This window comes from Typha angustifolia, chromosome 13, assembly GCF_048772165.1.
Source record: "Typha angustifolia cultivar Huaian chromosome 13, ASM4877216v1, whole genome shotgun sequence".
Taxonomy (NCBI): Eukaryota; Viridiplantae; Streptophyta; class Magnoliopsida; order Poales; family Typhaceae; genus Typha; species Typha angustifolia.
Window position 1 is genome coordinate 6,515,694 of NC_133251.1, and position 23,442 is coordinate 6,539,135.

Sequence of the window (23,442 nt, forward strand, 5' to 3'; positions counted from 1 at the left end):
TATTATAGGTGTTGTCAAAAATATTCTCTATGCAACATATACAGTAGGAAAAGAATATTATTTCTCAATAAAACTTTAATATTTGAACTGGATTAGAAATTTTTATTATCATAAATTCTATTAAGACCCTTAATTCTGAAGAAAAGTCTAAACTATCAATAAAACATGCTTCAAAAATTCTAAAGCTTTAGAAAATATTTTAACAATCAAAATATTCCATCTTTTTCTAGGTTAAATAAGAAAAAGAATATTTCTATAATTGTTCAAATCTAATTTCAATTGAGGACATGACAAATCTAAATGTAAAAGGGATAATATATTCTTAAAAATTCTTCAAGTGATTGAGGTGATGTCATCAAAATTTGTTTTCCTACAAATTGTTCATTTCCATTGAATGAAAGTTCTATTTCAATTTGAAGCTCATTTTCTCTGTAGAATTAAGGTCGGCAATGTCCAATATGAATTTGCCTCTATGGATTCGGGTCAAAGACAAGAAGGATCCGACTCAAAAATAATGTCTCCTCTCTATCTCTCTCCACCGGCCCCACCCATCGTAGATTTCAACGACCTCGATGTCCGGCTACGTCCTTTGACCAAGATCTGGCGATCTCAACCTCCGGCGGTCTCAGGTTAGTATTTTTGGTTTTGTTTCCTCTCTCTCTCTCTCTCCACCCTCTATTTCTCTCTACAGCTACAGATAGTGAGATAGAGAGAAGAGAGAGAGAGTGGAGAGTAAGAAAGGGAGGAAGAGAGTGTTGTGAACTAGCCTAGAGTTGGTTGGTCTAGTTGAGTTGAGTCTAATCTAGAGTTGCTTGAAGAACAAGTAATCTAAAATGGGTTAGCCATTATAAAGGAGGTGTAGTGAGCATTCTAAGAAGGCAATGAAAATTATCCTAATTTCTCTCTCCTCTCTCTCTCTCTCTCTCTCTCTCTCTCTCTCTCTCTCTCCCCTTCTCAGCTAGCGACACCCAACCAGAGGCCACCGCTAAGCGGTACTTCTCTTCTCTAGCTAACTCTATCTTCCCCACTCCTCAACTCCATTCACTCCTTCATCACAGCTCACCTGAGCCAACCTCCACCTTAAATCACACTCCACCGCAGCCTTATTCCACCGTAGCTCACCCAAGCATCCTCCACCTCCATTTCTTAGCCCACACCACACCCCAGTCCACCTTCTTCCCCAACCGAGCGCAATACCCTCATTACCCACCTCAGCCTACATCAGAGAGGAGTAATTGAGAGATCGAGAGAAGAAGAGATAGAGAAAGGAGAGAGAAGAAATAATAAAAATATTGCCTTGCAGCAGTAAGAAAGATCGGGAGAGGAAGAGAGAGAAAGGGAGAGAAAGAGAGGGGAGAGAGAAGAAATTAGAAGACAAGAAAAAAATTGCCTTGCGGAAGTAAGAGAAATAGGTAGGGAGAGAGAGAGGGAGAGAGAAGAAATTAAAAAAAGAAAAAATGGCCTTGCGACAATAAGAGAGAGAGGGAAAAAAAGAGATAGAAGAAATAAAAAAAGTTTTGAGTAAATTAGTACATTTTTTAAATTTTTAGGCCTTCATAGGTGAGTAAATATAATTTAAAAATACAGAATTTAAAAGAATAGTTTGATCTGATACATGCGGCTGATTCAGCTAATACATATTACTTTTTCAGACGGTCGATCATAATCCTGATATTGAGTTTCGCAACCTTGGTCTTAAGAGATCTGGATCTAGATTAGATGCAATTTGGAACCCCTTCTTAAAACAAGTATTCTTGGTCTTTTCACAATTTGGAACGCATTTCTAAAACAAGTATTCTTGGTTGTTTAAGCTGAAATAGTCAAAACCTACTGGAAATTGGTCTCTTTACAGTTTCGCGATGGTTCAATCTGAAATTTAGAATAATGGTGCAACAAAACACCACTTCCACCTCCCCTTCCCCTGCCTCACCTAGGCGCATCTCTGCTCAGCAGAACATGGCTTATCCAAATAAAAAACATAAGATCACCTAGGCCTCCCCCTACCCATTTCCTTGACCCACCTTCTTTCTTGCAATATGCCATCATATAATAAATATAAGAGCCTCACCTAGGTGCATCTCAGCTCAGCAGAACACGGGTTATCCAAATAATAAACATAGGATCACCTAGGCCTCCCCCTCCCCATTTCCCTGACCCACCTTCTTTTTTGCAGTATGCCATCACATAATAAATATAAGAACCTCATCTAGGCACATCTCTGCTCAGCAGAACATGGCTTATCCAAATAATAAACATAAGATCACCTAGGCCTCCCCCTCCCCATTTCCCTGACCCACCTTCTTTCTTGCAGTATGCCATCAAATAATAAATATAAGAGCCTAATGAAGTCTATCTAATACTATTACTAGGTCCAGTTCTTGTAGAAATCATCTTCTCAAGAGACATCTGACAGAGTTCCCAAGATCGAATAGAAATCATTGAGCTTGTGCTTCTTGTATTATTCAATACACAATAACTCTTAGAAGTACCTATATTATCTTGTTAACAATTCAAAAAACACCTGATGTTCAATGTCCAAGAGAAGAACCGTCTACTTATATGACCATCTACTCCGATTTCCCTTCTTCAACAACAGCATGAATAGCTGCTCCATGGCACCACAAAGAACTAATTTATTTTATCTACAAAGATTATACCGCACTCTTATGATGAAAAGACCTATAATTCTTGACAAAAGAAATTATAAACCCCGCAATTAATGTAGATTGGAGATAGCTTACAACACCGAGGGGATCTCAATGCGTCTTCCTCCGCGGCGGTTGCTTCTCGGAAGCTAATCTGTACAACCAATATACCTAAATCCAAAGAAGATGAACAGATATCCATTTCTAGATCAGATACCCTCAAAGATGGGATAGTTTGGCGAGAAGACAATAAAAGTGAAGGAAGTACCAGAGCTAAGATGTGGGCAGCCAGGAGAACAACCACAATGAGCGGCGCTGCTTCCACGATCCACGAACTAGACGTGCCTGCCTCTTTCGCCATTGCCGAATTCTTCGGGAGGTTTGAGCCTTGAGGGTTGGTTCGTACAACAAATTCCGTATCCTTTCGAACGAAGGAAATGAAAAAAAAAAGAAGAGACGGTGTTGTTTCGGGTAAGTTGATCCGGATCCGGATCCGAACGCAAATTAGTGCCAATTTTTTTAATTTATAATAGTGGACTCTAACGTGCAGGGTTTAAGTGCATTGACTTTAGATAACACATACACATTATTTTATATATTAAATCTAAAAATTAAACTCAATTAAATTACAAAAGCACTTATAACCCTAATTATGTTTTCTTGCTTAGTTTTTTTTCTTTTTGTTTGTTACTTCCTCTCTTCTTCCGTAGAATGAGATAGTCACGAAGTCAGTTTTTTTTGCCTATCTTATTGTATTGGATGAAGAATTTGGACCTTAGGGTTTTGTTTAGTCTAAATTCTGAACTCGATTAGTTAATCTTATGTTTTTATCTTAATTTTTTTTAAAAGTAAACTTAATTAGATATAAAAATAATAAAAAGATGTTTGATTACTGAACCAGTTTAGGAGCCTTGAATCAGTTCAGAATTTTTAAATCGATCTCTTCACCTCTTTCACCCTTTGGTTGGAACATCAGTGTGTGAAAATATTGTTTGGTTTCTTCCTCTCTGTGGAGTTGCAACTTCCATCTTTCTTCTTGCTTGTTTATGTTATTATGCTTTCTTTCCTGTTTTGGGTTGCTATATGCTATTCTAGTAGTGCAAGTTATGACAGCCAGCTTTGAGGTACAAATTAAATAAGTCTCAGAATTATTTGTACGGTACAATGCTGAAGGTCTTTATCATCGGCTGTATTTATACCAGCAGACTTGTATTATTGCTTTTAATTTATGTAAATCATTTAAAGGCTATGTGTTGGAGCTTATTAAGATTTAACATCTGTCTTTCCTCTTTCATTGTGTGTATAAGCTATGTAATAATGAAATATTTGTCCACTGTATGTGGCCATGAAACTAATTTAGAAGTAAATAGTAACTTAAAAAGAAATAATTCTATTTTCACTCCCGATACTATCGCTCTTTACTATAATAACACTGAAACAATTTTTTAATATACAGTGACTTCCTAAACTATAAAAAAAATTAGGTTTTCGTTAACTATTTCTATTCATAAATTATTATGTGATAGTTATATGGCAAAAAAATAATATATTTACTTTCGGTATGCATGTATAAATTATGTGTAATTCAAAAGAAAATTTTATATCGACCAAAATAAAATAGTATTTTAATTATTTTTCTGATTCCATCTGTGACATTAAAAAGTTGAGGTATTTTTTATAGTAAGTTAAAAAAGGGAATTATTCCTGAAAAAAAAAAAAGAACTGTCTCACGTGAATAGCACGTGATCGACGTTAATTGCAAGTAATGAGTATTGACCAAGCCCCTCTCCTTCCGCGCCACGTAATCCCCGCCCCATGTTTTTTCTACTCTTGAAACGCCCTCCTTTCTCTTTCCTCTCTTCTCCGCCACACACCGAACCCAAAAGTACGACGCCGATTTCTCTCTCTCGCTCTATACTCTATATCTTCTATTTCGGGAGTACTTCTAACAATCTGAAGTTCTTCGCGTTTCGTGGATCGGCTCTTCTCTGCAGGTCAGCGGTTAGAGTATCGATTTCGGTTCTGGTTCGAGGACTGGTCTTGGATCGGAGGTGGAGGTTGTGATGAGATCGTGGGTAGGCTGAGAAGAAAGAGAAAAGATTGGTTATAAGAGATGGGTCATTTCAGTTCCGTTGTTGGAACCCAGGCGGATGGTTCGCCTGTTTCTGGTGGAGGACTCAGGTCTCTTTCTTTTCTTTTTTCCCCCTTCTTTGATCTGCTTGTTGTGTTGAGTTGATTTGGTTTCGTTTATTTTGTCGATTGGTTGCATTTTGATTTAGTGATTCGAGTTTGATTTCCTGGGCCGTCCTCTTTTGTCAGAAAGCGAGTGTTTGTTATATGATAGGATTCCTTTTTCTTCTTTTTTTTCTTTCAACTCTTTTAATTCGGCTAGATTTTTCGTTTTGGTTCGATAAAATTCTTAGGAAAAAATGAAATTTTTTGAGCAATAGATGCAATTTTCCATCTCGTTTTGTTTAGATTTCACTTCTGTTCTGTCAGACGTAAATTTTCGGTTCTCACTTTAGTTCTGGATCTTTGATGCACATATAAATATATTTAATACCTGAAAGTAACGTACACATGATGTTTGCCAATTTGAGATACATCAAACTTGGTCTGAGTTTTCTTATTCTCAACATTTTTTATGATTAGGGATAAGGATGTTAATTCTTAGTTACCATTAAGAAAGTTCTTGTAATCCGATTTAGTTTTAGGTCTATGACAAAATGAGATATCATACTGATTTTATACATGAAGTCATGTAGTTAAGAGCTTGTTTCTGAATGTTTCATCAGGTTAATTATTGAGTAATGTGCCATTTATTTGAAGATAACTTTATTAAATATGTGTGCATGCAATAATAAATTGCCATCTGATACCTTGCTCTTTTTGTCACAGTCAGAATGGGAAGTTTAGTTATGGTTATGCAAGTTCTCCAGGGAAAAGGTCATCCATGGAGGACTTCTATGAGACAAGAATTGATGGTGTTGACGGAGAGATAGTCGGTTTGTTTGGAGTTTTTGATGGTAAGAGGTCATCTTGGTTGAGAATAGCGTGGCTATAGGCCTTGCTATAAATTATATTGAGGATTGAATATATTAACACTTCTTTTGATGCGACAGATTAATTACAGTGTGCATATCTTTCTTCAATTAACATTTAACTTTTCTCTTGCTTCGAGTCTACTTCTTATGCTAGTAATTTTTTAGTTTAGGCAGAAGATTCCAAATGCTATAAATTTTGAATAATGTTGGCAGGCTTTGTTTAATGTGTGATTGTTTGTATAGGTCATGGTGGTGCTAGAGCAGCAGAATACGTTAAACAACACCTTTTCAGCAATTTGATCGGACACCCAAAGTTTATTAGTGATACCAAGCTAGCTATAGGTACTATACTTTCTTTTACTATATTGTGGTTTGTGACAATAAGATCCACTATATGGATATGAATATATGATACATATAAATATACTGATATTGCAAATATTGAAAAGTAAGGATACAATAGGCATAGGATACATAGCTCGTATATGTATATATTTATTTCTACATGCATGTACACACTATATATATATATATATATATATATATTAATGAACTTATGTACTTTCATATTCTTAATTGAGGAATTATATATTATTGTTGCATATGATAGTCCATATAAGGAGACCTCCAATTTATCCATTAAAAGAATTATCATTCGTAACAGAGAACTACTATGTAATTACTATTATACATAGTATGTTACTAACTATGATGTAAGATAAACAAGCGAATTCAATTTATTAATAAAAAGAAATTTATATTGTAACATGATTTCCTAATATGGATTATAAAATAAAGGGATTTTTACGAATCACATCCTATATTTTACCTATTACGATTCATATCACGTTTTTGAGGATTTTGTAATCCGACCTATCCTTTTCTCCTATAATTTTTTTACATCCTAAGTTAACTTAGGTAATATTAGAAAAGGAATATTTATTTTATTATAATTTATAAAATAATTTATAAATACCTAAATTACTCATGTCATCTTCATCCTCTTTTTTTCCCCAAAAACAAAAAAGAAGAAAAATAAAAAGAAGAAAAAGAGGAGAAGGAAGAGGCGGAGAAAGGAGAGGGGGAAGATGAGAAAAGATGGTGGTGATAGCGATGATAGAGGAGATAAGTAGGGATGATGGTGGATAGATATAAAATGATGGAGATAGTTTAGTAACTTAGTTGACATTAGTTAGTTAAAATAACATTAGGATATTAAATGAGAATTATAAGGAAAAAGAAAGGGTCGGATTACAAAATTCTCAAAGACGAAGCGTGAATTATAGAATAGATAAAATATAGGGTGTGATATATAAAAGTTCTTAAAATAGATAAGTGAATTCAATTTTCACAAAAAGAAACCTTCTAGATCTAATAAAATATTAAAAGTTGTCTCTTTTGACTTGACTCATATTTATAGAAATCTCACATGTATCCATGAAGTAACTAAATATCAGAGAATTACCCACAACATCTACTTTTGGTATGGAAGTATCTGTGTTTCCTAGGATCAACTTTTGGTAGTAATTGATAATTGTAAGTATATGTGTTTCCTAAGATCTACTTTTGGTAGTAACTGACAAATGCACAAAAAAAAAATTTATGATACTACAGCTGATGCTTATAATCACACCGACTCGGAGTTTCTTAAATCTGAAAATAGTCAAAACCGAGATGCTGGCTCAACTGCTTCAACTGCTATCCTCGTTGGTGACCGTCTACTAGTTGCAAATGTTGGGGATTCCAGAGCTGTTATATGTAGGGGAGGGACGGGTAAGTGTTAAATATGCAGAATACCACCTTAAGTATTTATTTTTATGAAACTGCAACTCTAATGTAATGTATTATCCAAATATACTTTACTTGAATTTCTGTTGAAGACAGTGTCAAATGTATTTCCTCTGTTATACAAAAGTATCACCAACTCTTCTAAACATTTTTAACTTTTCCTCACCTGGATTTCCTATATTATTTTGCACATAATTATGTATCAATTTTACTAATTTTGTTGTAGTCTTGATTGTGACAAGCACTTATCTTTTTTATAATTTTTAGTGCATTATCTCATGTACAAGTGAGTTTACTCTGTCCAATTCATATTGTTTTATTACTATTCTTTTTCTTTAACTGTGGCTGTTCAATTTTTGTTACAAAAGTATGGATTGCATATTTGGGTTGTGGTTTATATTTATTATGTGATCATGTGATTAGAAAGTAGCATCACTTCATGAATAGGCTATTATGAGGATGATTCTCCACTTATTACATTGCAATTTTTACCTATATATGTTCATTATGCTAAAATATTTAGTACATTGGATAGATAAATCACATATAAGTTATTTTAATATTTTTATTGCTAGACTGCATATGCAGCAATATACTATATACTATATATGCGCTATGCAGTGGCTTGATTGTTTGCATATTATTGGTGCTATTCATGACATTGGTTTTATTACTCTCTTTTTTAAGTTGGTCGACGTCAGAAGTGACATGCTGGCAAGCACCTCAAAGTGAGTTCAAAAGAATTGACACATTCTTACAACCAATTGTCAACCTGATTGCATAACTATAAATTTGGTGTTTAATTCCTGGCCCAAGCAAATGAGATAGAGGAAGTTGAAGGCAGCTGGTGATCAGAACCTATAGTATTCAACGCAGCTTAAGAATGAATATTTTTAGAATTAAATTATAAAAGTTTCATCTTCTTTCTTAAGGATGAATTTTCTTCTAAAAGTATCATTTTGAAGCATGTACTCCTCCATTTAAATGAAGTACCACATAATTTCATATAACCCTTTTTCCCCAATACACTAATCTTATAAAGTATAAGCACATTTACTGTTTTTACTATAATGTTGTATATGCGTGCATCGATATGAAATGCATTATTTGCATGGTTCAAAGTTTTGGCTGACTCAAAGCGGGATCAGCCAAGATGGATCGAGATCAGCCAGGTATCGGCTGGAATGGTAGTGTTGGGATTGGCCGTATCGGCCGATTCCACCCGATACGGGCTCTCCCTCTCTCTTTTCTCTCCCCTCTCCTCTCTCTCTCTCTCTCCTCTCTCTCTCTCTCTCTCTCTCTCTCTCCTTATCGGGCGGCATCCAACATAGATCTCGGTGATTTCGATGTTCGACAACATCCTTTGACTAGATCCGGTGACCACAACCTTTGGCGAGCTTGGGTTTAGTATTTTTTTTTGTTTTTGTTTTTTTCTCTCTCTTTACTCTCTTCAACTTTGGTGAGCCTCTCCCTCTCTCTTTTAAAAATCTACTACAGTAGTAGAGAATAAAATAGACAGATGAGAGAGAGAGAGAGAGTTGAGACTAAGAGAGAGAGAGAGAGGGAGAGTCGAGATTTAGAGAGGAGGAAGAGAGAGGGAAAGAGAAGGAAGAGGGAAAAAATGAAAAAAAAAATTAGAGAAAAAAAGTGCCTTGTGGCAGTATAAGAGAGGAGGAAGAGAGAGAGAAAGAGGGAAAAAGGAAGGAGAGAAGAAATGAAAAAAAAAATTGCCTTGCGGCACGAAAAAAAAAAGAGAGGAAGAGAGAGGAAGAAGGAGTAAGAAAGAGGGAAAAAGGAAGGAGAGAAGAAATGAAAAAAAAAATTTGCCTTGCGGTAGGAAAAGAAAAAGGGAGGAAGAGAGAGAGAAAGTGAAAGGAGAGAAAAAAGAAAAAAAATTAGAAAATTTTTTTGCCTTGGCAATAACAGAGAGGGAAAAAGAAGGGAGAGCTAGCTTGGTATTTGTCAAAGTTTTGAGTAAGTTAATATTTTTTTTTTGTTGAGCTTTTAGGCTTTATATGTGAGTAATTATAATTTTCTTATTTTCTTGTCAATTTTATAAAAATTGTAAAAAAACTTCCTGCTTTTTAAAATAATAGTTAAAATTTTATGTAATTAAAATATAGTTTGACCTGATAGGACAATTGATACAGTCAATATATATCATTTTTCTAGATGGCCGATTTCGATCCTAATACTAAGTTTTGGAATCTTGGATTGGTCTGATGTTATTAAATAAAAGGTAAAGTGGTATTATTTTATTTACAATCAAATAATTCTATGGGTATATGACTATGTACTCTACACAATATATATATATATATACTTAAATGCAGGCATATAAACATTGTATCATGTATTATATGCTACCTTTTTGTTATATTTTGACTAGAATGGATAAGTTACAACACCAGGCACATATACATACACACACACACATATATACATACACACACACACACATACACACACACACATATATATACACATGTATATGTATGTATATGTATATATAACATATATACATATATAGAATTATAGATACATACCTGTAAGTATAATAGTATATGTTAGTAATATGTAAATATGGATACATGTATTTCCCATATTTTATTCTGTATTAAGAACTTTCTGATTAGTGATTGTTTTTTCACTTTGTATCAGCAAATATTGCTCCTTCAGTCCTTGCTTCATTTTCTTGATTCTTTGCTTTGTTAATAATCTTGATGATGAAACGTTAATGTCATAAATGGATATTTCCATGAAATGCTCATGGAGCTTAATGGTTTTCTTCTTCTTAAAAGTTATGATCCTTTTGAAGGTTTACTTCGGTTTTGTGTTTCTCTCATCTTTTATGTATGTCCCTGCACCTTTATTTGATATTGTGATCTTGGCTCTGTAGCTATAGCTGTTTCAAGAGATCACAAACCTGACCAAACAGATGAGCGACAACGGATTGAGGAAGCTGGAGGGTTTGTGATGTGGGCTGGTATTTATCTTCAACTCTCTTCCAATATCTTTCTCCTGCAGTGTATGAGCTTTTAAGTTTTAATATTTCCTTCTAATGACCATGAATATGTAGGAACATGGCGTGTTGGCGGTGTTCTTGCTGTTTCTCGTGCATTTGGTGATAGGCTCTTAAAGCAGTATGTCGTTGCTGATCCAGAGATTCAGGTATCAACTACGATCTCAATAACTCAAGTTTTGCAATTTTTGATTTCAGTTATAGAGATTATATTCCTTGTTTTTTAAGAAATTCACGACTTAATGTCTTTGAACTACAAGCCTATGTATGATATGGCGGCGAGTCAATCAGGCTGAGTCGAATCAAGTCTAGCTAATTAATTTTGCTTATTGCTTTTAAATTTAAATTATAATGGTTTATCCGCATATGTAATCTAGTAGTGCAAATTATATCTGACCTGCTATGATTCCACTTTTATAAATATGAGTAATTATAATTTATTTATTATCATGAAGGGAATATTGGTTTAGCCATTTTTTTTATCTCGCATTTACTCTTTTAATCATAGCCGTTTATTTTTATAGGAGTAGATTTAACATAGTAATCCTAATTCTATCTCCAAACCTTAATAACTATCTATCTCCACGAATTACCCATTCTTAAGGCCGACCTCTACTATCTCACGGCCGTTCGCCATCCTCCGACAATTGCCACAACATCGGTATTCCTGTTTCTATCTTGTTTCGACCTTTCCCCGTTGTTTCACAAATATTTTTTCACCTCGACTTTGGAATCACCTCATTATAAAACTATTAGATCCAAAACTTATGAGGTTACTACCTGTAAAAGTTTCAAAATTTTCTTACGAATAGATTGGTTTAGATCTAATTCGTAATATTGTATGACTAGGTAAATAGGGTCACTTGTTTCTTACATTCATTATGAATGCTTCATTGAGTATTTTCCGGACTAATCTAATTGCCATGGTGTCATGTGGGCAGTTATAATAGAGGTACATATATTATACACACACACAAATATGCTGTCTGGCTTGAATCTGGGGGTCAACATGTGCACTAGTGCTTTTTCTAGTGGAGCAAGTCGTTTGCTGTCTAAATATCAGACAGAAAATCATAATAATAACAATCGTTTAGGAACTTTGCACACCCAGGATTTAAAAGAAAGCATGCATCTGTTATTCATGAACCAAAACTACTAGAAATATGAAAGGAAATATAAAATAACATTTTGGAAGACAAATTTCGTAGAAACCACCCATTTAGATCAAGCAGATAAAAAGGTCTACTTGAATCTATTTAGTAACCTAAACTTTGATGGAATCAGAATGTTGTGGCAGTTGTGAAATCTCAGGCTACTTCAAAGACTAGAACTCAGCTTTAGGCGTGGCCAAATATCGGCCTTATGCTCCTCATCTATATTTTATGGCATAGATCCGCTTCTTTTTGAAGCAGGAGTTCTCCAATAATGGTGGTAGTCTAGTAGAGGGAAAATAAGGAAATAGGGAAGCAGAATAGGGAGAAAAAGGATGAAATAAAAGAGAAAAGTTTGGGACTATTACAACTAGGCTGAAATGAGAGAAGGGATAATAAAATAAGAAAAAAGATTGAAATGTTAGGGGGAATGATCGCAACTTAGAATGCATAGGGAGGATCATACTAGTTTATGGAAGAGGAAGAGGAGACTTGCCTCTTTTCTTTGGCACTGTATTATTACTCTTTTGCATTGCTAGCTGTTTAACTAGATTGGATTTGGGTCATATATGGTTAAGGTTTGGCTTGAAATGGATTAAGATTCTTTAAGTTCTCCATTTGGTTCAAAATGGATAAGTATTTTTAAGTTTTCCTTCATTACCCTAATAACTGACTAGACTCTTGAAAAAGGATAAAGTGGACGAACTGTAGGATGGTGTCCTGCTCCTATTTATTATAAAATAATGGCAAGTGTTAAATATGTTTTGAATTAGATGTCATAGTAACCAGAGGAACCTTTCCTAACTCAAGTTCAACATGATTTTACACCTGTTATATAACCTAGAATTTTAGGCTAATTCAGATTTATGTTTAGTTAGACCAATTCCAAATCAAATAAAACTAACCCAAATAAACCCTAAACTAGCAAATTTAAGTCCAATAGTAGTTATGCTTACATCAATATAAGATTTTTTGATGTGGTAATCCACACAGTATTCTTGGACATGCAAGTTAGAGCGCTACAAACACTGTGCTCTTATATGGAAACTTTTTTGCACTGCTATGCTTTATGATGCACAAGTTTATAATAGGTAACTTTTTGCTAGGTATGTGTGACTACCCAACATCTTGAAACCTAAATGCTTCTGTTGTTCTTACTGACTAATTAGGAAGAAGCGATTGATGGATCTCTTGAATTTCTCATCCTTGCAAGTGACGGATTGTGGGATGTCGTTTCAAATGAGGTACTTTTTTTAATAAAATAATCTGTGTCTATATATTTATGAATTATTGGTTTCTGGAGAAGGTTTACCTTGTCTATTGTACTGTGTTTCAGGAGGCTGTTTCTATGACCAAACCCATGCAGGACCCAGAACAGGCAGCAAAGAAACTCTTGCAAGAGGCTTATCAAAGGGGAAGTGCTGATAATATCACATGTGTGGTTGTGCGTTTCATGGGCCAAGATAACAATGTTAAGTAGAGCAATAATGATGGTTTTTGCTAGTTCTTGTTGGGTCCTCTCTTTCCCTGTAATTAATGTACTATTTCGAAGTCGTATACGAAAATTTCTTATGTCTTTGCGGAATTGTTGATAGTTAGTACACACTGAAGAAGCACTTGGAGGACTAATCAAAATATATTACTGATCTTTTCAGTCTTTAGGTAGAACAACATCTAATAAGGGTACATTGGTATGTATATCCTCCTTATGGCTAACATATTCTGTTATGTGGGAGAAGAATTATGAGCGCACTTCCTTAAGTTCTTCATGTCTCTTTTTGCATTTTGGCTTTCAATTTGCTCTAGATGCTGACATGAAAGGAGCATTTTGTATGAACAGAGAAAGAATGAGAGCCACTGAAACATTAATCTAGAGAGGTAAGCAGTTGATCTTATCCTCATTGAGGACCTATCCACTTTGCCTTGGTACTATTCTTCTCTGACTTATTGTGGTGAAGATCTTTACTAGCAATTTGTTTTATTCTTGTACTGCTGTTGGTGCTTTAAATTACAAGTGTGAAGTTTTGGATCTGACTCAGGTCAAACTCGAGTAAGACTTTGAATCAAGTTCCACATCTTGGTGAAACTAAATCTTTGCAATTCAATGCTATCGATTGTGGAAAGAAAAAATTAAATTAGAACCTATTGCGTCTGGAAACTTTTCCTTATCTGACTGTTGTTGTCCGAGTCGAAAGGCTTCTTCTATATGACATTCTAATCTGATCACAATTCTAAAAGGGACAAGTAATTGAGCTCCTCTGTGTATGACTTTATGGATTTAAAATGAACAAAAAAAATTAGATTATATATATATATATAATAAGATAAAATTAACTAACTAATTTGACTAAAACTCTTATTTTCAAAGGCTAAGTTCCCCTCATATGCACCAATGAGAGAGTGCTCCAATGGTTAAAAAAGACTTATAATATACAAGCATTCTCGGATTAACCGGTTTAACCGAGACACTTAAATTTTTATTTTTTATCAAAAAAAAAAAAAAAAGAGTTTGATAAATTAATTAGAATTTTTTATTTTCTTTGAGAAGATGACTTTGCAAAAAGCTCTAGAAAAACCCACTAAAATCAAATAAATACAAGGAGGATAGTTTAGCATTAATAACAGGTAATAATTAGCTAGAAAAAACCAAATAGTAGAAGCCAAAAAGCACGAGTAATTAATGGCTAATATGATCTTGGGCAAGATGTGGAAGGAGGCTCAGACACAAAAAGGAATTAAAGCTCATCAAGGCAGCATGACAGTAGCCACTATGAGCGGCGAGCGAGCCATCAGTTTTATATCCTCATCGCATCCCCCTCCACCATCATGCAGAACATATAAAGCTCTCAAAATTCAAATGGAAATAAGAAAGAAAGAAATCAAGAATAAGGTAACAAGAAATATAGAGTTTTGACACAAGTAATCAAGAGATGAAGAGAGATGGGCGAGAGAGAGCTGAGTGGGGAGCCTTCTATATATACTAAGTAGTAGTAGTAGTAGTTTGAGTGGATTGCCGTGGTGACCAAGACAAGTAGGTGATGGAGGAGTTGGTCATGCAGTTTTACTATTTCATGCCTTGGGCTCCAAGCTAATTAATTATGTCTTAAAGTTGTTGGGGATCGTCAAAATTAATTACTAAAATTTGTAACATTAAAATTACCCTTCAAACCCAAGATTCCTGCAATCGTCATCGACAATGGCCCAATTCACCGTTTCTTGTCGGAAGCTAGAATCTGTTTATTGTTTAAAGTCATGGAATGGTCAGCTACTTTTTATATATTTTTTTAATTTATGGGTGCACGCATTAAAGCTTGATAGTATGATCAATGCCTTAAAGTCTTAACTTTTACTTTTATTTTCTTGTGATTTAAGAGTTAAATTTGATGAATGTTATTACTATGTTTCTTTTCTTAAGTTTGATTTTTCTTCTTCTTCTTTTCTCAAAGTAATGCAAGTCGCTCAACAAATATTTTACTTTAGTGGATTAGTTTTGGTTCTTGATATCTAATAACCTCGACAACTCTCATTTGATGACATTTTTTGTGCCACAAATGTATAACTATTTGTCATTATTTTATTTTTTAATCGAGGCAAAATTAGGTTTTAAGATTCAATCTCTTATTCTACTTATCTGTTCTATATATGATTTATATGATTTGCCTTGAATGTGAAATTTAGTTTATACTAATTTTGTTACTAATCTGAATTGCAACGGTTCTGGATTCGATAAAGCTTATAACTTCTGAAGAGATCTATGAACAATTTAACTGACAGATCCTCTTGAATTTTGGATATGTTGTCGCTCTTGGAGAGAGTTTTTCAACGAACTTAAGATTACAGGATTTAGACGGTCAGGTCTCAGAATATCAACCAAACAGTAGCCGATGGTTAATTAGATCCTAGCTTGATAACCCTCTAATGGTTACATAGATGCTAGGTTTAGTTCTTGGTGTGAATAGGGAGAAGTTGTTATAGAAGAGGAGGATTAGAAGCTGGAAGAAGCTGACCAAAGACTTAGGCAGTGAAAGAATGAAGATGAAAGAGGACGCCAATGACTAGAGACAAGTTGAGAAAGAGATAAAGACCAACAAAGCTAATTCAATTATCTAAGATCATACTCCAATTAAAATTTTTTTCACATATTTATAGAGACTCAGGAACTCATCATCTAAGTTAAACAACTTTAAGAAACCCTTACAAACCAACAACTAAGTTAAAACCGTAACAAACCAATAATTTTTGCCGTGGTGTATTCGAACACGTCTGATCGCGTTTGAACGCACAATTTACGTTCTCTGTAGTTGCGAACACGGATTCATAACGTTCGAACGCTCCCTAGCAAAATGTCTTATTCTCTCAAGCAAACACAAACTAGATAAATAGGTCCATCCTAGTAAACTCAATATCGTGAATGGATTCAATTCGACTGAGTCGTATCAAATTCACACATCTTTATAAACATAGATGGGAGAAAGTACATGAATACACAATGTTTTGCCTGAAAATTTGAAGGTTTCCATATATTACAAAGTTTTTTTTACAAATAATAGTTATTATCTTCTCATATTCTTTTCAATTAGCAAGGATGCTAGAAACTCAAAATTCAATCAAAACTTAATTGGTAGATATACTTTGGTTCTTCTCAAAAAGTAAAAAAAGAGTTTGTCCTGACATAGTACAAATTCATTTTAGTGCGTAATATGACACAATGCATATAATAATGCCAACCATGATCAGATATCTCGACTTATTAATATAAGTATAATTGAAGAGGATATCATATGCATTCATCTAGGGGTGTAATCGAGCCAAGTTTGATTGACCCTAACAATGATCAAGCTGAATTGAAAAAAAATTTGAGACTAGATTTGTGATTAAGCTTGGATTAAAATCATTTCAATTCGAGCTAATGTCGAGCTCGAGTCTAAACGAGTTGATTAATAAGTAATTTCAACCCTTAATTAATTCTAGCTAAATTTTGAGCCTGATCAATTTGAATTAAATTAAGCTTAATCTAGACTTGAATCAAGCTTAAAATAAGGCATAATTCAAAAATATGAAATAATAAAAATATCTATGTATTTATAAAAGACATAAGAAAATCAAAATTTAGAATTAAACTCTATAAAATCAGAGTACATAATAATGTAAATTTTAAAATATAATAAATAATATAGCATAGAAAGTATTACTAAGATTATATATATATAATTATTTGGAGCCTTATTGAGCTTTATCGAGCCTATTTGATCAAAGATCAAGCTTAGCTCAACTCATTTTTAAACTGACTTGAACGAGCCGAGATTGAGCTGGCTTGATTATTTTGATAGCCCTACGTCATCAATAAATGCTTCACAAATGATGATTAGTAGACCCATTTTCCTACATTGCATATCTATTCATGAGTAGTCATGTTAATGTAAGGATTATCTATGTATTTACATAGAAGTTTGATTACTTTATTTAACTTTATTTGGATTTACAATTATATTCACATTCTAGTAGAGAGTTGTGAAGACACACAATGATACCCTAACATTTTATTGTGACTATTCACCGTGAAAAAGTATTAGGAGGGGGTTAGTGATAGATAGATGTAATTTAACTAGAAAATAAAAAAAAAAACTCTAAAATACTTGGAAACAATCATCAATTTCTAATTGAATATAAAGTAATGATAATTTTCCTTTCACCCCCCTAAACTATCACCATTTCCAATAACATCTTGAACCTTTTTTTGGTACATACTGACTCCTAAACTATCAGAAATATCTCACCTCCCGATATCGTTGATGGAATTTGTGAATTGATCAAATTTCCTCTCCATTTATAATAGCAGGACTTAGCTAATATTAAATATATATTTTTTAAATTCCTTCATTGTTATCTACCCTAATCCCTTTTTCTCTCAAAATTTCTTCATTCCTCTCCTATTTGTCTCACACTAACATCTGCTCTGAGCACATCCCACCCCGATATCTCTTCCTCTCTCCTATCCTCTATTCCAAGTAACAGCCAACCCGCATTATCCCTATCATCCTCTCCTCTCTCTGTCTTGATGTTGTTGCCGACCTCATTGTCGTGCGAGTAGCTGCCCGTGTTGCTAGCTTCGGAGGAGGTGCTTCTGACATTCAAGCGGTTGTAGCTCGACAAAGTGAAGCCGACATCGAGTGCTTGGAGGAGGTGCTTTTGTCCTTCAAGCGGTTGTAGCTCGGCAAAGTGAAGCTGACGTCTGAGTGCTTGGGGATTTGGATTTGGCGTTTGGTAGCTCACCTTTGATGTCGACGGAGGTAGAGGGGGAGGAGAGGGGGAGGAGAGGTGGAGTCGGGGAGGGGATTTAGGGCGTAGATGTTCGAGAGGATGTGGAGAAGTTGGAGCCCGATGTGAACTGGATTTTTGAGCTGGTGAAATGATATGGATATGCATGAAAGATGTTTGTGATTGTTACTGTTTAGGGGCAAAAAGATAACTTTTGGGGTCAAACAGTTGGATTGAACTTGCAGGAAGAGGAGGTGACATTAATAGCTGTTCAAGTTGTTGATTTCGATTGATTTCTTAGCAAATTGTCATGTCACTTAACTTCTTTTCTTCTGTTTCATTTGATCATTTATTGCTACTACTGTTTACTATTTAGTTTGTCAGACTTCTATGTGAAGTTCTTATTTAGATGCCATGCTTTATTTGTCTAAATATTATAATAAATTTGTTTTCTTTTATTTTGCAAATTTATATGAATAATTATATAATTTATTAGGGTATTCTGATAACTTGTGCTATGTACCAAAAAAAAGTTGATGTTATCGATGATTATCAATGAAAATGGTTATGGTTTTTAGAAATATAAAGCTATAAAGCAATCAAGCCTCTAAAACACTAAAAGTTGCATCTGATCTCTAAATCTTTTAAAATCAATGAATCTAAAATTATAATTTTTTGATCTTATAGATTATTTTAGAGGAAAGAGATAAATGTAATTTAAGAAAATTAAAAATATCATTTGAAATGAAAGAATATTTCACTTTTTTTTAACAGAGCTTAATTTATAAATGATAAAAAAAGAATTTTATTTGTAACATAGTTAAAATATAGAGTGTTGGTTATAATTTTCTCTTAGTTTAAATGAAAAAGAGATTATTACATAACATCTTTAACAAGTTTTGGATTTGGACAAGGGGCGAGAACGATTTTAAAGATTGGAATCCTCATCTCGGAATATGGGTCCACATCAAATTATATATTTCCTTTAAAATGTTATGGATTTGATCCTACATATAATCTCGTATTTATGATAAATTTGGTCATATCTCTAATCTCATATTTATAATCATCTATAATTTTACAACCCTAGAGTGGGGAGTAAGTGAACAGGCAAGCTAACAGAAGAGAGTGGTCTTTGTTTGGACTAGACATGCGGCTAGGACTCTTGGCTAGGGTGGTTGAGTGGGTGACTTGTGGGCTAAGAGGTTAGGCACCTCGAGGTTGGGTACTGTTGATGCTAGGCTTGCGTGCGAGGGAGGGAGGCCAATGAGCATTATGGGTGGGGGTGTTGGAGGGGGAGATGGGTGGAAATGGGTGGGGGTTTTTATGAGTTTAGGGCCAATGAGGAAGGGAAGGTGGAGGCCGAATGTAAGAAAGTGATTGAGCTCCGCTCGAGCTTGGCCCAAAAATGAGCTAAGCTGAACTTGATCTTCAAAATAGGCTCGAAAATAATTTTGAGCCAAGCTTCATCATGAGTTGACTCAATCAAGTAGGCTTGATAAAATTTAAAATAATTATATATATTAATATGATTAATACTTTCTGAGAAAAGAAAGCATTGCATTCTTTCCCCCATATCTTTGTAACTTTTGGTTCCAACTACCTACCTATTCGCTATTGCACGGACGGTTTCCTTAGTGTACTCGAGAAAAAGCCCCCATCTCCATAATTCTATCACCTCTCGCTATTTATCTCGCTATTTATCAATTTCATTTTAAAATTAATATTCGGCACGCCCTCCCCGAGAGATGAAAAACACTCGCTCGCTCACTATATTATACTTCTATTATGTTTTAAAATTTGCTTAAGTAGATTGTTATATATTCTAATCTTGTAGAGTGTAATTCTAAATTCTGATTCTATTATATCTTTTCAAAATATATGGAGATTTTTACTAGTTTATATTTTAATAGTTGAATAAATTATTATATTAATTTGATTCAAGCCTCAATCAAGCTTGATTTAATTCAATCTTGATTAAACTCCAAGTTAGATTGATCGACTCGAGCTCGAAATTGGCTCAAATTGAAATAGTTTCAATTCAAACATAATTATAAATCTAGACTCAAATAATTTTCAATTCTCAATTACACCCCTAGATTCAGCTAGGACTCAACCAAGATAAATGATGAATAGTTGGCAGTGAACCATATATAGACCTAAACTAATATAATAAGCAAATTAACTTTTTTTATTTACATGTGTACCCCTCAAAACATATATTATTTATATAAATATCCTTGTGGTTAATTTTCAAATTAAGTCTGAATAACTTAATAGAAAAACTAGAATATAAATACTTAAATCTTTTTATATCTAGATAGTTAAAATTCCAATAATTAGTAAATCCAAGGAATATTCACGCAAAAAAGAAAAAAAATATTAATACATGTAAAATTCTGCATTTTGAGGGGTAAAATATGTAAATATAACTTCAAATGAGTATGTAAGTAAATAAGGAATTTTCGAAGAGTATATATATATATATATGCAAAGAGGTAAATATACGAATTCTTGTCAGGTAGCCTCAGTCGAAAAAAGATTTTGTGAAGAAGACAATGCAAAAACTCTGGCGAAAGGGATCCACTAAAAACCAAATAATAAACACAATAATAACAGTAGAGTAGTAATAACGGGTAATTAGCTTGATAAACACGTCGAAATACAAGTATAAGAAATTAATGATCTTGCTCTCGTGCAAGATGAGGAAGGAGGCTCAGACACAAACAAAGCGATCGATCATCAAGGCTGCAGCTAGCAATGATTGCAGCCACTATGAGCGGCGAGCGAGCCATTGTTTTACATCCTCATTGCACGCCCTTCCAGTTTCACATCCAAATGGAAGCAAAGAAATGATCGACGCAAGGAGCGGTTGGAAGAGAGATCGATCTATAACAAGGAGAGAAAGAGAAGGAGAGAGAGAGAGAGAAGAGAGAGACGAAGGATGCCAATTTGCCATAACGCAGAGACTGAGAGCCTTTGATATATATGGGAGTAGTTTGACTGGATTGCCGTGATGGCCAAGACAGGTAGGTATGGTGGAGATGTTGACACGTCTCTCCTATAATATTTAATTGATGCCCTTCGGCTCCATGCTAATTAAGTAATTATACGTACTTTTTGTTTCTAATTTATGAAATTAGTTAATAATCATATATCTTATTAGTATTGGTAAACTTGAAGGTGTCTCGATGATTAGTGTGGGCCACTCTTTCTCTAAATTAGGAAACTCATTTTTCGTTACGCATGCACTCTCAACTTTAAAAAAATATTTATGTATATTATTTTAAACTAAAATACTTTTAAATCAGAGTGAATTTGATTAAATTTAAAAATTTAGAATATATATACATATATATAAAACATAGCAATAGTTTGCAAGGGTTAAAGTAGAATCTCCCAAAGTACCTACATTTTAGATCTATTGCCCAAAAACCTACTATTTTGTAGATATTTCAGATAACCACTTGGCACATAGAGAGAATATTTTATATATTTTTAGAAAAAAAATGCCCAATTGGCTCAAATACCACCAACGGTATCTTCCTCATAACTAAGGAGTTATAGGTTTGACTCGACGGTGCGATGATTAGAGCAGGTTTTAGCAACGTTTAATTCGAAGTAATTGTTCGATGACCAAACCTAAACTAAACAGCCCTAACTGCTTTTATATTTAAGTACTTTTATATTTAAGAAGAGTTATTTTTATCCAACTCGAGCTCTAGCGAGAAAGCGACCCGGATAAGTTGGAATCTTTGGGAATTGGAAAGCTTGATCTGAATAAGTTGGAGAAGTTATTTTATTATCTAAAATTAGAAGAAAAAAAGCAGCAGTATCGAGGGAAGATTTATACTACAAATTTAAAAAGATTATAAGTTGGGTGAAGGGGTTACCAATTGGCTCGTACCACACTGATATCTTATTAGAACTATCACGTGAGACTCACCAACTTAATACAGGAATAGATTACTTTACGCCATTATCCTAACAACATTATGGTACATCTTCAAACTATGGGAAATTTATATATAACACCCTATTTTTATCAAAATTATATCTATATTCTATATTTTTACTATTTATAAATTGAGTCATATAATTTAATAAATATTTACAGAAAATATATTACCGTCAGTTAAACTTAACCAAATCTCTAGATTAAATTAACTCTACTAAAAAAAATTACAAAAATATCGTCAACTAAGTTATACTAAAGAAATAAGAGTATTTTAGTTATTTTAGTAATAAAATATTTTTACTTAATAGAATATTCTTATTGTGTTAGTTCAAATCTAACCCATGATATTTTTTTCCCCATATTCGCTACAAAAATAGCTCAATTTATAATAAATAAAAACAATTGGGTGTAAACCGTAATTTTGTTAAAAAAATTAGGATGGTACATGCAAATTTCTCTAAGTCTATATATCTAAAGCCGATTGATGACTAAACTCTTTCTAACAAGATATATTGTGAGTTTCCTCAAACCAAAGGCTGGTTTTCCTTAATTTGCACAAAAACTCAAAAGTAAAGGATCATTTGTCTGCCTCATTACATATATTTATGCACATGAGGACTTAATATTAGCAAGATATTTATTCTACTTTAGATTTACGAGTATAGTAATATAGGTGTTACAAACCAGATCTGGATTGATCCGAATGTAAGAAAATTATAAAAATTTAGATGTAGCTAGTCTCGTGAGTTAGGGGTCTAATGTTTTTAGTTTCACCTAAATCAAAGGTTGAGATGAAAAGTTAAAAATAAAAGAGTGGAGATAGGTCAGAGAGGGCAGAACGATAAATATCCGAACGATAAATATCCGACGTTGTAACGGTCGTCGGAGGGTGTCGAACGACCGAGGGTGGTGGTGGATGGCGGTATTGTAGGGTGGCTGCTGAAGGTAGGAGGTGGTTAGGGTTTGGAAGATTAAGATATTTCTACGGCTATGATCTACTCCTAAAAAGATAAAACGATATAATGACTAGATAAAAGATAAAAACGAAAATAATAACCAGCTAAATTTATATTTCTTCTAACGATAATTATCACACATATCCGTCCTTTTTATAGGAGTAAAATCCTTAGCGGATCATGTGAATTATTCGATTTATTTGAAATTCAAAATAGTAAGATAAAGCTAAGTAACTAACTTGACTCAACTTAACATATATGGTTGGATCGTAACAGTAGGTGTAGCCTATTGTGTCATGACTTTTAATCCCTAGATTCATGCATTTATCCTTTTATTAACCTTTATTATTTTGTCTTAGGTTACTTTAAATAATGTTGTGGATCTTATTTTGAGAACAAAAAATTAATTTGTTTTAATCTCAATAGTAACCCATTTATGATCCTGAAATCGATTATTTTGAATTGAAATTCATTTAAAATCTTTGGGTCCATGTTGAATAAAAATTCTACATTCCTTAAATCTATAAAATAGCAGTATTATTTTTATAAAATAAATATGTTATTTTTTATTTTATGTTTTTGCATGCGTGCACTTCTAAAATCAGTTAATTATATGCATA

General features: G+C 33.6%; 1 protein-coding gene across 2 annotated transcripts; it reads left to right on the forward strand.

The window, feature by feature from the left end:
* The first annotated feature begins 4,440 nt into the window (after positions 1-4,440).
* On the forward strand, positions 4,441-13,545 carry LOC140774462 (probable protein phosphatase 2C 59). Of its 2 annotated transcripts, XM_073117471.1 has the most exons (9): positions 4,441-4,530; positions 4,640-4,826; positions 5,544-5,671; positions 5,933-6,031; positions 7,304-7,462; positions 10,377-10,463; positions 10,557-10,648; positions 12,820-12,894; positions 12,987-13,545. In XM_073117471.1, exons 2-9 carry the CDS (start codon positions 4,759-4,761, stop codon positions 13,128-13,130), a joined length of 852 nt encoding a protein of 283 aa, XP_072973572.1. In that variant the 5' UTR covers positions 4,441-4,530; positions 4,640-4,758; the 3' UTR covers positions 13,131-13,545. The 2 variants fall into 2 exon arrangements, with proteins under 2 accessions (XP_072973572.1, XP_072973571.1); XM_073117470.1 differs by lacking the exon at positions 4,441-4,530 and having other exon boundaries at positions 4,561-4,826.
* The last annotated feature ends 9,897 nt before the right edge of the window (positions 13,546-23,442 follow it).